Source organism: Streptopelia decaocto (assembly GCF_964273445.1).
Source record: "Streptopelia decaocto genome assembly, chromosome: 13".
Lineage (NCBI taxonomy): Eukaryota > Metazoa > Chordata > Aves > Columbiformes > Columbidae > Streptopelia > Streptopelia decaocto.
Window position 1 is genome coordinate 14,463,270 of NC_138668.1, and position 15,987 is coordinate 14,479,256.

General features: G+C 45.0%; 2 protein-coding genes across 4 annotated transcripts in view; both read left to right on the plus strand.

Annotated features, from left to right (window-relative positions):
* The window catches only part of NDE1 (nudE neurodevelopment protein 1), a 337,987-nt gene that overhangs the window by 215,294 nt on the left and 106,706 nt on the right, over positions 1–15,987 (plus strand). The window lies entirely within an intron of this gene.
* SNN (stannin) lies at positions 1,717–11,980 on the plus strand. Of its 3 annotated transcripts, none has more exons than XM_082064593.1 (3): positions 1,763–1,814; positions 2,820–2,948; positions 9,217–11,980. In XM_082064593.1, the coding sequence occupies exon 3, from the start codon at positions 9,296–9,298 to the stop codon at positions 9,557–9,559; it is 264 nt and encodes an 87-aa protein (XP_081920719.1). In that variant the 5' UTR covers positions 1,763–1,814; positions 2,820–2,948; positions 9,217–9,295; the 3' UTR covers positions 9,560–11,980. The 3 variants fall into 3 exon arrangements, with proteins under 3 accessions (XP_081920720.1, XP_081920719.1, XP_081920718.1); XM_082064592.1 differs by lacking the exon at positions 1,763–1,814 and adding an exon at positions 1,872–2,672; XM_082064594.1 differs by lacking the exon at positions 2,820–2,948 and having other exon boundaries at positions 1,717–1,814.

Below are 15,987 nucleotides of genomic sequence, written 5' to 3' on the forward strand. Positions count from 1 at the left end.
TGCCAGATGAACCAGACTATTAGTAACTAATAGTGAAAGTAACCCAGTGTCAGTGCTTGGTCTTCCACTTCCTCTCAAAAAGGGTTCTGAACTTTTAAATATGTGTTTACTGTCTCTGCTGTAGTGGCTGATGCATAAAGACAATAGAAACTGATGCTGTGCTACACTCGCTAGACCCAAAGCTTAAATAAAACATTAATCTTACACTAAGCAATGACTTTTCTAAAATGTTCTTAATTCGCTGTGGTAGCTCAGGTACTCCATGCCACTGTGCATTTTTGAGTAAGCAAAACTACAAGATGGTGTGCTTAGGGCAGTCTGTACTACGAGCCAGCTCTATGCTAATGCTGCAGGCTGGCTGGGTAGGATTTGGGAGCAGTTCAGTTACCTGTCACCTTGAGAAGGGCTCCTGAGACACCGAGATGTGCGGGTGCAACTGTACGGCTTCCAGGCAGAAGACGGCTCTTGTCTGCATGGCTTCAAGAGCAAGGAGGGGAGGGCAGGCACCTCTCTGGGTACTGGGCCTTATTTAGTTTTTCACGGACTGAGAATGGAAAGGGACAATGCACTTAGGATTGTCACATACTCATGGTGGACACCGGGCAAGAAAAAATTACTTTTACTCCTTAGAAAACCGTGCATTATATAAATCAGCATCTATATAATGCAACAGGTGTTTGTATAACTCATGGTAACTTCTGAACTTTGCTAGAGTTGTGGAGTTGCCTTCTCTGCAGACATTCAAAACCTACCTGGACACATTCCTGTGTGATCTGCTCTGGTGAACCTGCTTTAGCAGGTGGGTTGGACTGGATGATCTCCAGAGGTCCCTTCCAAGCCCAACCAGTCTGTGATTCTGTGATCTTCTGTCAAAGTCCTTTTGCCAGAAACCTCTTAAGACTTTAGATGAGCCACAAACAAGTTGGGATATGTTTTGCCAGCAAGTATACCATGTCAGAAGAATTGCAATACTCATCTTTTCACTCTCTGTCTTCAGTAAGGCCCAACTTCAGTGGAGGGGTGAAGAAACCCGGTATTGGGCAAATTCCTAACGCATTTACATTGTCACTGCACCACCACGGGATGAATTACAACATATAATGAGATCATCCTAGGCCGGTTTGAGACAGACGAGCGAGGCGAGGCGAGGGAGGCCTGTGCTGTCCGCACCGCGGCCCGGCAGGCAGGCCCGGCCTGCCCGTCAGCTCACCGGCACCGGGCTGCTCCGGGGTGGCCGTGGCGGTGGCGGCGCCCTCGCCATAATCCTGCACGGAGAGTCGAGAAGGGGCCTCTGCGGGTCCAGACGGGAGCTGGGGGTTTTCACCCCGCAGAGGGTGGCGAGGGCAGCACTGGGGCCGGGGCAGAACCGTGCGGCACCCTCAGTCCTCGAGCGGGGGCTGCGGGGCTGCCCGCCTTCCCGCTGCGCCCTCACGGCCTCTGTCAGCGCCGCGCAAGGCTGAGGCGGCCGAGAGCGGCGGCGGGAGCAGCGCGGTCCCTCAAGGGAGGGCTTTTACCTCAGCTTCGCCCTCCTCGGGCGCTCCAGCCCCGCTCCCCCACACCCGCCAGCCCCTCGCGGGGCTGACGGCCGCCCACGGCCGCTGTCACGGGAGGGGAGCGGAGAGGAGCGCCCAGCCGGAGCCGCCGCCCCGCCCGTCAGCTGCCGCCGGCCGGGCCCTGCGCGCCGGACGCCGATTGGCCGCCGCGCGGCGCCGCCCGGCCCCCGATATAAGGCGGCGCGGGCGGGGAGGGAGCTGTGGCGCCCCGGGGGCGGTGGGTGTGCTGGGGGCTGGAGCGCGGCGGGGCCGTGACAGCCGGTGAGCGCCTGCGGCGGGGAGCGCGGCGGGGTCGATCCCGGCGCGGGGAGGCGGGAGGCTCGGCCGGGCGCGGTGCAGGGCCCGAGAGCTCGGGTGGGGGCGGGCCCGCCGTGCCGGGAGCCAGGGCGCTGAGCGCGGGTCGCGCCTCGGGCAGGATCCCGCGCTGGGGCAGGGCCGGAGCCGCGGGAGCAGCGCAGGGTCCCCGGGTGCTTCCCCTCCACCCCGGGCTGGGGCCGCCCCTTCCTGGGCGCCGCCGCGGCGGAGCGGCTCTTTGTGTCTGCGGCGGGAGGGTCCGCGCCCGGGCGGCGGCGGCTCCGCTCCGGCCCTGCCTCGCTCCCGGGCGGAGCCGGGGCTCCCCGCAGGCCCCGGGGGGTGACTCGGGGCGGTGCCGGGGCCGGCCGGCGGCTCTGCCCCGTCCTCCCGAGCGGCCCGTGCCGCCCGCCCGGGGGCTCGGCCCCGGCTCCCGCCGCAGTCACACAGTCGGTCGCACACTCAGTCACACGGCGGGGCCTCCTGGCTCCGCAGCTGCGGGTCGGGTGCGCACGGGCCGCGCCGCCACCGCCGCGCTCCCCTCGGCCCGGGGCTCGTCCCGCCCGCCCAGCGCCGCGGAGCTCAGTGCGGGCAGCTGGGGATGTGCTGCGGAGTGAGACCAAGGTGACCATGATATGGACAGTCTTGGGAGTTCACAGGAACGTGAGTTGTGGAGAATGAATTGTGTTCCTTCCTCCGAGCACCTGCAGCGTACCCTGCTGTCTCGTGCTGTTCCTTTTCCTGACGTGAATGCAGGTGCGGACATCTGTCAGGTGTTGCTTTTGAATAGACCTGAACAACTTGTACGACTGTTGCCTTGGTTAGCAGGTAGGTGAGCTGGTATCAGATCTGCCTTCCCCAGCTGCCTGTACCAGGAGCTAATGGTCAGACAGTGTTGTGTAACTCTGGGGAGCCAAGAGCAAAAGGGACTCGGGATGTGGAGCATCTAGAGACCAGAGTCATCCCTCTCCACAGGGGAGGAGCGAGGAGGAAGACTTGCCAGACAAGATCCAAAGCCGGTGTGACCTTCATTTTTCTCATAAGCTGGTTCTGGAACTTAGAGCAGACAACTCTTAGCCTGAGCTCCTAAGCTACTCAGTGCAGGTATGTAATAGACTTTGAGTATTTGCGGTTTGAAGATTTGAGCTGAGTATAAAAACTGCTTGAGTATCAGAAATGCATGGGTGCTATCTAGCTGCTGTTAGACAAAGCCATTAAAAAACCCCAAACCACACCTCAGAGAATTACCTCCAATGTGTAAATAGGAAAAGGATTTTTTTTATCAGCAAACTTAATGTTGCCATCTCAGCAATTTTTCTAATATATCAAGAGTTAAGCTCTGCTATGGGATATACACAGCATGTTACTTCTGATGACTCAATGTCAGAAGTGCCCCTGTTACCTTGTCAGGACAGACCTCTCATTAGAGCTCCATGTGGATGTGACATGGATGAATATAAAGGTAGAGTGTGGCAGATGCTTTGCCAGCCATGCAGTTATGTCTGAAGCAAATATGCTCTTAACTCTACAAACCTGCTTCTAGTTCTACATAAACTGGCTGGCTTGCCTGACTGGCAGTTACAGCATAAACCTATTCCACTTGCTGTGCTGCTGAGAACGTCTGTCAGCTCTTGAAATCACATTGTTAATAAGAACACCAGTGTCCCCACTTATTTTGGAAGTGGTGAAGTCTGAGCACTCCTGTATTATGAAGGCAGTGGGGGTGGGGTATGTGCTTGTGTGCCAGTGGCAGAATTACAGCTCTGATTCCCCAGAGGGTTTTCCCCTCATCTTCCATCAGCAATAAGGATGCTCTTGTGATGAGGATGCAGCATTCCTCACAAGTAATCTTACTGGCATATACAGGAAAAAGCATTTTTTCACAATTAGTAGCATGTAGTACAAGCTGCTTTTACTTTGTCTCTTAAAGATCTTAACATGGAGGCTTTTTAACTGAGCTGTTACTACTAAATCATTTTTATTTTTTAAGCTGAAGGTCACTCTGGCAGTTTTATTCTCATTTCCTTTGACCTGCCCCATTCAACTTACTTTAGGTGAAATACTGCAATAGAAAGTATACCTCCCACCTTCCCCCCAAACTCAAAAAAACCCCAAACCTGAAGATTTAATACTTGCACCTTAAATGTAACTGCTTGAGGACTTTGGTATATTTGGGTGAGCTATGCTAGACTTGCTTTTGAAGCCTCTTTCTATAGCTTTGGTGTCTATGGTAGCAGTATTTCTTTTCAGAAACGTGTCTGCAGGCATTAATGATAGCAAACTTAGCAGCAGAATGCCTATAATCATGGAAAACTTGGTTTAGAAACGAACACCAGCCTTGCATTGAATTTGTCCGCTAGCAGCCTTCTGCAATTTCAACGGCCTTTCTCTTTCTCTGTTACTTACAGCTTCTGAATTGGATAATAAAACTTCACAAATGAAGTTCTGAGTAAAAGCTGGTATTAGGCAAAAAAAGAGAAAAGAAGCAGTTATTTATGGAAAAGTGGTTTATAGCTGATGTTTTCACTGCTTGATTGCTGTAAGAACTGAGATTGGCTATTTGCAGTTCCCACCAGTGAATCTGACTAATCTTGCTAATGAGTAAATAAGCTTAGATGCTTTGATAGCAAGCGTGTTAGGAAGGGATATAGCACTTCAAGTGCCACCAAGTATTTATGGATGGTGTTAGCAATCCCTTTGAAGATCAGGAATTTACAGCTTTTAGTATCTGACAGTAAAAGTGATAAATGCACTCAGTGCTGCACCTGATGTAGGAGGGAAAAGCGAGTCTGAAAGCCAGTTGTAATCCCCTTTAGATCAATTTAAGGGGATCTACAGAATGCAGTATTTCTCCCATCAAGAAGTGGACTCTGGAGACAACTTAATCTTGATTTCAGTCAGTTGCTGGTGGAAAGAGTGGTGAGGTTGCAGTTCTGCATCGAGAAAACACAGAAACCAAAGGCCTCTAGTAGTTGTTACTAGTATAGTTACAACATGCAAATGTACCGTGCTAAGGGTGGAATTAAGGCTGCAGGAGCACTTTAGCTCTAGGTATACAGTGACCTAAAGGCAGACAAATAGCAGCATGAGCTAGCAAGAACACTAAGGCTTTCAGCACCAGAATGCTGCAGGTGTTTGAAACAAAACTATCCGGAGCTAATAAAATAAGTGCTGCCACCCCAGTTATTATCCCACACCATTAACTAGCTGTTCGTACCACTGCCAGTCTGTACAGTAGCTTAATACCTGACTTTATGTAGGGTGCTGGCTCCATGTTCCTGGAGGGGAAGGAGAAGTGAGTCTGTCTGCAGAAGGAATGACTTTATCTCATTGAGAATTGAAGTGCTTTGAGAAACTGACCTTGAATTTTATTGTCCTTATTCTAGAAGGTGCATGTTCATGGAATAACCTTTCCAAAGATAAGTAGACTTCTTTTCTCCTACATCTCTTAGCATTGACTATGGTCTGGTGCAAAGATGTGATGAGATTTCCAAACAGAAGCTAGAAAGGGCTTCTGGATGCAACCTGATTATCTTGATAGTATTGAAGTGAGATCACACTCATTTCTGTGCCTAAAGAAAGGGAATTTACTGGGCAGTGCATCCAAAGGATGTTGCATATTTTTTTTCCTGTCCCAGAGTTCAAACTGAGGCAGATCCTTTGAATTTGTAATCGAGTCAAAAAGCATTCAGAATTTGAAAGGTGAAAACCTCTGCGTTTGGCCAAGAAAGTTCTTTAAGAGGAATCTGTAAGTGGCTGTGTTGCACTCCAATTTGGACTGGAAATTGTTTAATAAGGGTAAATCAGTCTCCTGCATCCTGGAGGTCCCAGTATTCAATCTCTGACACTTTCTACCTTGCCATATCAAAGCACAATCACTTGAGAGACAGGAGAACCTAGCCCAGCTAAACTAACTTTCTAGTGTAAACAGAGTGAGCATACATGTATAATGTCCTGCAACTTTCTGCTCTGTTTATAAACATCTCAGTTATCTTGGAACTATTTTAGTTGGTGACAATAAATACAAATGACCTCTTAGACTGGAAGGATGAGTCTGATATATTCTTCATAGTGTGTGAAGTTAGGAGCAAGAGTTCTACAAGAAGAGTTGATCTCCCAGTTGTTAAATCTGTCCTTTTGTAAAGGACTCGTGCATTTATTCCAGGAGGAGCTGTCATGACTAAGCTGAGTTGACTGGCTAGAGCAGAGGATTAAGAAACAAAGCTGTCATACCCAAAGGAATCAGCATGTTCTTCCTAGCCAGCTCTGCACTTTGACACTCTCTACTTATGCCCCTGACTGGCATCTGCTGTAAAATTTCATATCTTCCAGAAGCACTGGCTGTGTGGGAGTTGCCAGTGACTGAAGTCACCCACTCATGGAATGCAAGTGGGCCTGCAAGGTGTCTGTTGAGAAATGAGCCTGATGGAGACTTGGGTCTGATCTTTGGATGGTTTATCATCAGGATATTTCCAAAAGGTGGAAGTAGGTGGTAAATTGCCTCACAACTTCAGGCAAGCAGTAGCAGTGTTATTAATTGTCATTGTGGTGTTAAACAGAAGTGTCCAAGGACAGTAAATAAGAATTAAGTACTATGCAGCTCTTCACACAAGGATGGCAATAAATTCCTACCTCTTGCAACTCTGCTGAACTGCTGCTGTGTGTGCTTTGCTCAGAAGCACCTTCCCAAACAGTGGACTTCCTGGTCCAGCTGTATTCCTTGGGATCCCAAGAGAAAAGGAATGGCAAGAGCCCAGCGTGGAACCTGATAAGACAGAACTTTGTCTCAGGACAGAGGACTGCAGCCTTAGAGAGCCCGGTTTCTCCCTCAAATAGGAACTTACAGACCTGCCTGTATTTTCCAGGTCAAAATGAGACCATTGCAGTCTGCAGCTGTTAAAAAGGGGGAAGGAGAAATTATTTTCTTACAGTCCAGATAGATGTAGGCCCTCTGTTAGCCAGACCTAACATCTAGCTCTTGCTTTCAGACTTCTTTCTCAAGACTGCTTGGAAAGGTCTGCGCCTTGTTAGATGTTATGCTGAGCTCTAAAACCAGCTTGCCCAAAGATCCTGCTGATACAGAGGATGGCGATGTGCACAGTTTCATACCTTTCCAGTGCGTAGACAGCATCAGCTATAAAGTCTGGCCAGGGGTAGCATTTGCAATGCTAGTGTCCAGTACTGAAAGCTGTTTTCTAGGTGACAGTAACTGTTTAGCTCTAATGTAAGGTTATGTGCCGCATCAAACTGCTGCACAGCAACAGTGCTAGTAGGTTGCCATTGCTGCTAGCAATTGTGCAAGCTGCGGAAGGCTTACCGTGGACACGCAGTGCCTGCGTGAGAAGCAGGGTAGCCCATCTCTTGTGCTGATGCTGTACTGTTGTGGCTGGATCAAATGGCCCTGCAGTTCAGACATGCCCTGAGGAAAACAAACTACATGAAAGTCACTTGTAATCACCCACAGCTGATCACCCTGTGTTGAGTAAGCACTGCAGAACCAAGCTGATCACGGCAAAATTCATACACCTCTTCAGCTGCAGTGGGCACACAGCTCTGCTGAAGGTTTGTGGTGTGGCTTGGCCTGTTTTCTTGGGCAAAACTGGGTCTGCAGGACTTGGTTATATCAGGTATGCTACAAGCTGTTGGTTGCTGTCATTTACAGGGCTGGGAATGTAGCCAGAGTGTGTGCAAGTTAGTTTTGTGACACTCGTGCTGGACTTCTCTTTAGGGGATGTGTCCTTGCTGACATGTGGCAGTGTGTGTGGGTCTGCCATTCCACAAGAAGTTAAGGAACAAACTTTAGTCTCCAGCTTGAGCTCTGTTGGGAAAGACAGTGCATTGTAATTGCCTTGACTCTCTTACATGTTGAAATACTGGTGAGAATTCAAGTGCAGTGGATAATGCTCACAATAACCTAATGGTTCTGACTCGAGGTTAGTTAAGACTGACTTCTCCTGAGGGGTTTGAATGAAGATGTTGCTGTTAGAGCTGAGACACTGCAACAAGGATGGGGAGGAAGAGCCTTTCCAACACAGGTATGGGGCTGTCAACAGACTGGCAGAGTGGCCAGAAGATCCTCCTGTCACTGCACTGCCACTCCGTGGCACCTGCCAGGGGAAATGCAGACATTGTTCTGCACTTGCAGCTGCCCTTAGAACAGTTGGGAACCATATGGACTGCACCTGAAACCAGAGTATTGACCTGATCCCCAGAGCAGTAGAGAGATAAGGGGTGTTCCCAGGTGGGAACCAGCTCTGGTCTCTACTGAAGCCTTCCATGAGTTTCTGTCCTGTTGAAGACCTAGGGCAGTAGGAAAGAATGGGTAATTTCTGACTTTTGTCTTACATCCCAGTTGAAGTGGAGGAACATAAAGCTACCAGCTTTGTAAATAGTAACTGAAATATAAGGCAAGGCTCACATGACCCTTTCAATAGTGTTGTCAATTTGGAAGTGAAAGTAGCAAGAGACATTATGTATACTTATTTTTTTTACCTGCCAGAACTCAGCAGCAGACTCAAGAAGTCTTGGAGCTCCTCCTCTCTCCCATTTTCCTGCCTGCTGCCTCTGTTCTAATTTTGGCTGCAGTCCCAGCACATTACCTTGCTCTTGTGGTCTGAAAGCCACTAAGAGGAGCAGAAGCTTAAAATAATGAACTTGCCCTTGTGTTTTGTTAGTCTTCAATAAATCTAGCTCTACCTGCTTCTTTTGAAAAATGTGTATAAAGCAACATGTGTTTTTTATCAGGTCAATGAAGAACCAATTAATTACCATGTAGTCAACATCAGTGTTATGGACAAGTTTATAGTAATGCATTACCATTGCAATTACCTTTGCAATAAGCTTACCAGTCCTGGAACTGTTAGTATGTAAGATGGATGATTGTAAACTAAATTTTAAAAAGGGCCAGACTTCTGACCCAAATGTACTGTTTCCATAGGATTCCTTTTGGAAGACTAAAGGTAGCTGAATTGCTACTTTGTCATGGATTTGAGAGCTCACCCATGGTTTAGTATTTGTATTGAATAGTCTTAAATGTCTATACTGAACTGTACTGCTGCTATATAGTCTATGTGTCTGTGTCTTGTCTCATCCTCTAGCTCCTAGGAAAAAGTGTTACCCCTGAGCAGGCTGACCATGTGCTATCCTGAGAAGCATGTCAGGAGTTGAAATAAGTGTAGCTTTCATTTGCATCTTCAAAGGCAGTTTGAATAAATAGCTTAAAATAAGTAAGAACTGTAGGAGTGTGAGAAGCTGAAAGCACTGAGTGCAAGAGGGTCACGCGCCATTGCGAAGGTTACCAACCATGAATAGAATGTTGCTGAATGTGGTAGAAGTGCACAACTTCATGAAGTGTCTGTTTTTTCCACTGCAGGAGTCTGAAGATGCAGCAAGCCTGATAGTGAGGACAGAAGAATCTACTTTAAGAAGTCTCACGGTTGGAAACGTTGACCATGTCTATTACAGATCACAGCCCAACCACTGGCGTGGTGACTGTTATTGTTATTTTGATTGCTATTGCGGCTCTCGGTGCCTTGATACTGGGCTGCTGGTGTTACCTGCGTCTGCAGAGGATCAGCCAGTCTGAAGACGAGGAAAGCATTGTGGGCGAAGGAGAAACCAAAGAGCCCTTTCTTCTGGTGCAGTACTCTGCTAAAGGACCTTGCGTAGAGAGGAAAGCGAAGCTAACTCCAAATGGCACAGAAGTACACAGCTAACTTGGAGCAACATGTGTATATGGACCATGTGTATAATGTGTGTAACCAGCAGAAGAATCTATACTGTGAAGAACCTGGTCACATGCACACTACTCATCAGAAAATGCCCCAATGAGGCTTAAATAAGCTTTGGTTGCAACTGCATGCACTGAGAAGTTGCACTTTGCATCAACTGTGTACCCTAATTCCTCTGTGATAGGATCTGATTCACCTGGCTTAATGTCCATTGCCGGCAATGGACACAGGGATATATTGGTGTCAAGAGACTACTAGCATTTTTTTGTTACTTGAATGTTTAGCTGAGCCTATTTTGATGGAGCTCCTACTGTAATGTGAACTACTTTACAACTGTGAACTGTAAATAGGCTGCCAGAAGCTTTTTGCTTTGTGTTCCACAGCATATGGAAATAACATCATGCAACTGTACATAACTCACAAGGGGTCTCCTGAAGCACAACTGTAGATGGGATTCCAGACCCTCAAAACCAAATCTGCAGTGAAAGCTTGCTTCTGCTACTAACTCGAGTGCACAGCCATAGAAAAGTTAGAACTCCTGCTCTTAGCAGTTCATTGGACTGATGCGGAATACTTCCTTTGAAAAGAAGGTATAAGCCTTCAGTAACACATGGACGGAGAAGCTAGGAGCTACAAAAAGGAAATTATTTCCTTCTAGTTGCAGCTAGGTAGATGAAGCTTTTGGCTGCTAGAACTGAGTTCTCTAAGTATGTAGCTACTGCAAGGAAACTGCGGCTTGGATGGATTCCAACCTGGGAACTAATGATGGATACTGAACCCTCAGGGATGGTCCAGAAGGTTTCCAGGGCTTTGACAGGGCAGTAGAGCAGGCTCTTCTCTTCTGTAGGTCTGCATGCTGGAACTGCAGAAGTGGTTACTTCATAAAACTGGCATAAGTGCCACTAATATGATTTTTTTTTTTTCCTAGAACACTTGTTTGTGTATATAACAGTTAGGGTGTATGTTAACAGCCTGTTGTAAAAAGGCATTTTAGTCTACAAACAGCCAGCTAGAGAATTCAGTTAATGTATCTTGTAGCTAAGTTTCAGTCTTTCCTACCAAAACAAATGTTGGTATGGGGAAGGGAGACTGGTCAGTTTGTAGAAGTTTTTTAACCAGCAATGGCGAAGGCCTTCCAGATACAGACATCCCTTCATTTCCTGCGATGGGAACTGTAGGAAGATGTGTTAAATGGGGAGTTTGGGATCTCAAAGTTTTGGGGAGGAGGAACAAGAAGACTGAGCCACCCATGGCAGCTTACATATTTTAAAACTCTTAGGGTAGGCACACATGCTTTGAGGCCACTCACCTGTTTTCTGTAACTTTAGCCATAGCTTCCTCATGCCTACTGACATTTTTAAATACTTAGTTGCCTAGGAGAAAAAAAAAAAAAGCTACTGTAGATCTGGTCCCTGAAATAAGTGACAAATAATAAGTCCAAGTTCTTCAGCTCTATAGGAAGCAATAGACTTGCTTCTTGTCCCTGTACATATGGAATTACTGAGTAACACAGGCCTAGCAAACTTGCTTGAGAATTGTAAATATATGCAAGACAATAATGGCCTAGTCAGTGAAGTCTTGTCACTTTCTGCTACAGTAAGATGTTGAATTGCGTTTTTAGTGCTATATTGGTCTTTTTAATTGAAGACTATATAATGTGAAGCAAAAATTAATGCTGCCAGTAGCAAAAAGCTCTTGCTGTTGCCTGTTGAGTACACTATGGGTACAGCTGACTGCTGGCTGTTTTTCCCCTGGCACTAGTCCCCTGAGACTTGCATGAACAGCCAGACCCATGCACTTAAACTGCTGTATTCTAGGCCTCTTACAAAGCAAGGAGAAAAGGATTATTTCAGTAAGACTTTCTTTAGTTTTCAGTAGAGAACGGTTCACACATGGCTCTTGTAAGTTTCAAGACAGTCATAAGATATATACAAAAGTGATACCAAGTGCTGAAGGTCTGGAACAGAACAGCTGTAGCAAGACGACTTTGTCCATTCAAGTTTACTGATTACATAGATGAAATATCTCTATTTTAAAATAAATTCAGCAAGAAAATGCAGTGTAAAGGGCAGACTTCTGAAATTATGGAAAAGTATAAATCAAAGGTCTGATTGCTCTTCTAGCAACCGTAAGAGAAAGCCAGTGAAAAAGAACTGGTCCTTAGTCAGAGGTGCTGCCCTTAAAAATCAGCATCTTTCACTTAAATGGATAGGTGTTTGCAAGTTAGCACAATAGTAAAATGCAGAAAGTGCTTTCTGTATTCCTCTTCTCTGTAGATGTGGGTATCTCATAAGTTGTTCAAGTATACAAAAATATTCCATTTGATTTTCTTTTTCTAGCTCATGTGGGGGAAGAAGTCTTTATTTACAATGAATTTCAATAAAATTTGCATAAATACCTACCCAACACTGCATCATTTGATTTTGTGTAAGCAATCATTCTGTCCTGTTTCCACTACTGTGCTCTGTCTCTGTGGTACTGATATTATCAATCCTTTTTTCCTCTGATGTGGCAGTAGCTGTTGAAACTGATACAGCATTATCTTCAGAAAGTGTTTGCTCTGACTGAAGCGATTCTTTAATTTCATCTTTGCTCTGTAGCTTCCCTTCCCTCGATGCCACCAGGATTCTCAGTAAAGTGTTCTCTTTGAGGAGGTTTTCTGATGCATCAGCTACTTCTTGAAGCTTTTCAGCCATTTCTAATAATTCCTGATTCTTGTGGCCGTTTGTGGCCTGGAGCTGCTCGCTGGGGAGCTGCAGAGTCTTGTGCTGCTTTTCCAGTGTGTGTTTTTGCTGCTGTAGCTTCTGCTGCTCTGTCCTGGCTTCAGAAAGCTGTGCTTCCAGCTCCTGGGCCTGAGGAGGGGCACAGATTTCTGATCTCAGCTTCTGGATTTCTCTCTCTAAGTGGGAGATGCATCATTGCTGTAGAACTGTCTCTTTGTGTGGGCATTCTTGGTACAGTGCTCGGATGAAGACAAACTTGAGTGATGCAAAATACTTAAGGAGATTAGGAAGGTTAATTGAAAAGTCTTCAGGGAACTTCACACTTTGTTCCTTCCTAGAAAGACACAACAAGTTGCTATTGAAACATTCAGATAGGTAAGCAAAGATAATTTTATCCAAGCATCTGCTGTTCAATTCCAACTCAATACCTTGGGGGTTTTTACCATAATGGTTAATATAGAAGCTAAGAGAAACCTGAACTCACACAACAAAGATAAACAAGACATTATTTTCTCTTGGTGAACCCTTTAAGCTGTATTTCAGTCTGGCTACTGTAAGCATCTCTGCACTGGACTGGTATTTGAGAGCAGAGTTTTCTGTCAGATTTCAAGAAACACATTTTACTAAGTATCCTAATTATGGGTTAGGAGCTTGAAGTACATACAGTAGCATCATTGTTGGGCAGGTGTGATCAGAGCATACTAATGTTAATAAATGTTAAAAGCTGAAGGAGAGCATTTGAGTGTTCCTTATTCTACATACATTATTAGAAGTTAAATCCAGATCTATAAAGCTGATGGGAAGTGACTATTTTGAGCCTATATATGTTATCCTAGAAGAAGCAACTTAATGTGTGCCAACATCAGAAGGGTGCTGTGAGGGGTAAAAAAGTACAACAGGCTGTTATACAGTAAAGAGCTGTTTTAGTCAGTAGCAAGGCCCTTTTGCTGTCAAAAAACCCAAATATTTTTACTTATTTCTTTTACCGCTTTGTCCTCATGTCACTGGGGTGATCAAGGAAGCAAAACAAACAAGATTTTGGTGGTGGGTTTTTTTTTTTTTTGTTTTCTTTTCCTGACTCATTATATGACTGTGAATTCAAGCTGCGCATATGAAGAGCTCGGCCTGTTACCTTTGCAGCAGCAGCAGCTGATAGTCTGAACCTGACAGGAGCCCAAGCTGCTGGAAAACCAACAAGTACCAAGTTTCTTCCTCAAGACTACCAACCACCAATAGACACCCACAACCTGCAGCTGTGTCAAATATTAACATTATTGCCCTTTTTGGACCATGTGCATCCTTCTGTCACAAAACATAGGAGGCTACAGTGTCCTCTAAGGACCAGACAGGAACTGACTCTTAACCTTGTCTTTCTGAACCAGATACATCTTCAACCTTTCACTTTCCAGTATAACATGAGTTTGCTGCCTCTTGCAGTAGAGCTACTTACACTTCAGTACATTTAACTGGGAAGCCCACTAATAGTTTATCACTTGGTGTCATCTTTAGTCTTCAGCAGTGAGAAGCATCATTCTCTTTCTTTAGGGAGCCAGCAAAATAGAGCAGAAAAGCTTTGTTTTCTCCCCTCTGATTGCCACATTCATAACCAGATTAATGCCGTGTTACATATATCCAGACGCAGGTAAGTTACACAAGTCAGAAAAAGGATATGGGATAAACCCAAACCAAAATCACTCCAAAGCAAGAAAGCCAGATTCAAGTATAAGACCTCCATGTTGACCGCTGCTGTTCCTGCACAACACACACCGTGGACAGACAGTCCTCTGTCCCCACACGTGTGGCACTGTTCCTGAATTGCTCACACGGTGCGTCTGGAACAGGGGAGTTGTTCAGTTACCACTCACAGTTGCCTCAAAAATCCTTTATGTGAAATCCAGCTCATCAGCATATGGAATATAAACATATGCTGATTTAATTTATTGAGAACTATTTATTGTATTGCAGGTAGAAAACACATACCATATTTTATCAATAATTCAAGAGCTTCAGCCAGATGAGGCTCCTGTTCATCAAAATTAAGCTATTTTTGGAAGTGTAAGCAACATGATTTTTCTCCCCCTGCAGACTTCTGGTGATCAACCAAGTTACTCCTGCAATTACAGTTTCTCAGCTGACTGTCAGCTCACATCCAAGTTTAATGAATCATGACATGATTTTGGCAAAAAATAGTCTGACTCATTATACAATGGTAATATTTTACTACATCATCATCCATTCTTTTTGATCAAAAACACAGTAGGTATCTGAAAACCTAAAAGACTATTTAAACCAAACAAAAAAAAATAACAGTGTGGTGGAAAGACATTTGGAATAGAGTTAATTTGCAAAAATTGTCTCATAAGGCAAATGCATATGGAGCTGCACAGAAAGCCTTCATATGAAACACCTTTGTAGCCAAAACTAATATACAACTGCTCTACTGGTACTACGAGTTCAGTCAGAATAAAACAAGGATGCAGTCAGAGCAGATCTTGTAAGCATTGATGTATTATCAAATACATGAATAAGAAAATGTAGGTTGCACTGAAACATTAAAAACCCTGGACATGTCAAACCAAACATGTCTTTTATATATTTATAAGATATATATATTAGGCACTTGTATATATATATATAAAAATATATATATCTCCATAAACTTGTTTTGGCTGGGGTAGTTTTCTTCATAGTAGCTTCTGTGGTGCTACGTCTAAGATTTGTGATGACAATAGTGTTGATAAGGCAGGAACGCTTTGGTTATTGGTTATTTGGTTATTGCTGGAAGTGTTTCCACAGCATCGGGGCCGCCTGTTTGTCCCTGTGCTGCGTGGGGCTCAGCTGCCCCCCGGGGTTAACCCACAACAACAAACAGCTTCTCAAATACTCTACTACAGGATGGAATTATTCGCTACATCCAGAGATAGGGGTAAAAATTATTTCCTGCTGCTGTTGCATCGATTCGCTTCCGGAAATTGGGAAGCTTCAAGGTTAAAGGCACTGTTTAAAAATTCATTTGAATTAAACTGCATAACTACTGCAGTGAGATTGAAAACCACCAATTTATACGGAGGAAAACTAACACATTCAAAGAAAAATGAAGACGATGACATTCACATCTACTATTGCAAGATTAGAGAGAAAATAAAATAGTAATTATTTTCCAGGCGGATGACCTCAATGAACTTACACTATTCTCAAAGGATGAAATTAGAATCTTTTTTACCTTGTCACAGTGAAATTATCTGGATGCAAAAGCTGAGCAAGCTGAATGAAGATGTGCTTAAGAGAAGCACAGAATCCACACCACTGTGCGTAACAGAGCAGCAAGACATCCTAGAAAATGAAATGGAGAAGAGTTCGATTATCTATTGTAGTTAATCTGCAGTAAAGGACCAGTCTTCATGACAACTAAAACTTAGATGCCTTAAAATGGGAAAGCAAACTATATCCTAATGTTAATAAACTTTATTATAAGCTACATTCTGATGCCGTTTGTCTACTGAGTTAACATACAAAAACTCTTCGAAGCAAAACTTTTCCAGAAGTTCAAATGACTTGGAATAGAAATATTCTGAGCATTACTCAGTAAAGAAACCCTCATCATGCGCAGGAAATCCTGTGACCTGGAAACAGTTTGAGACAGAACGTACTGGGAGCAGAAAGGGGAAGGAAATGTTTATCTCCTCACTC

What these genes read in the sequence shown, in the direction of transcription:
- SNN (XM_082064594.1), top strand. Translation starts at nt 9,296, where the DNA reads ATGTCTATTACAGATCACAGCCCAACCACTGGCGTGGTGACTGTTATT.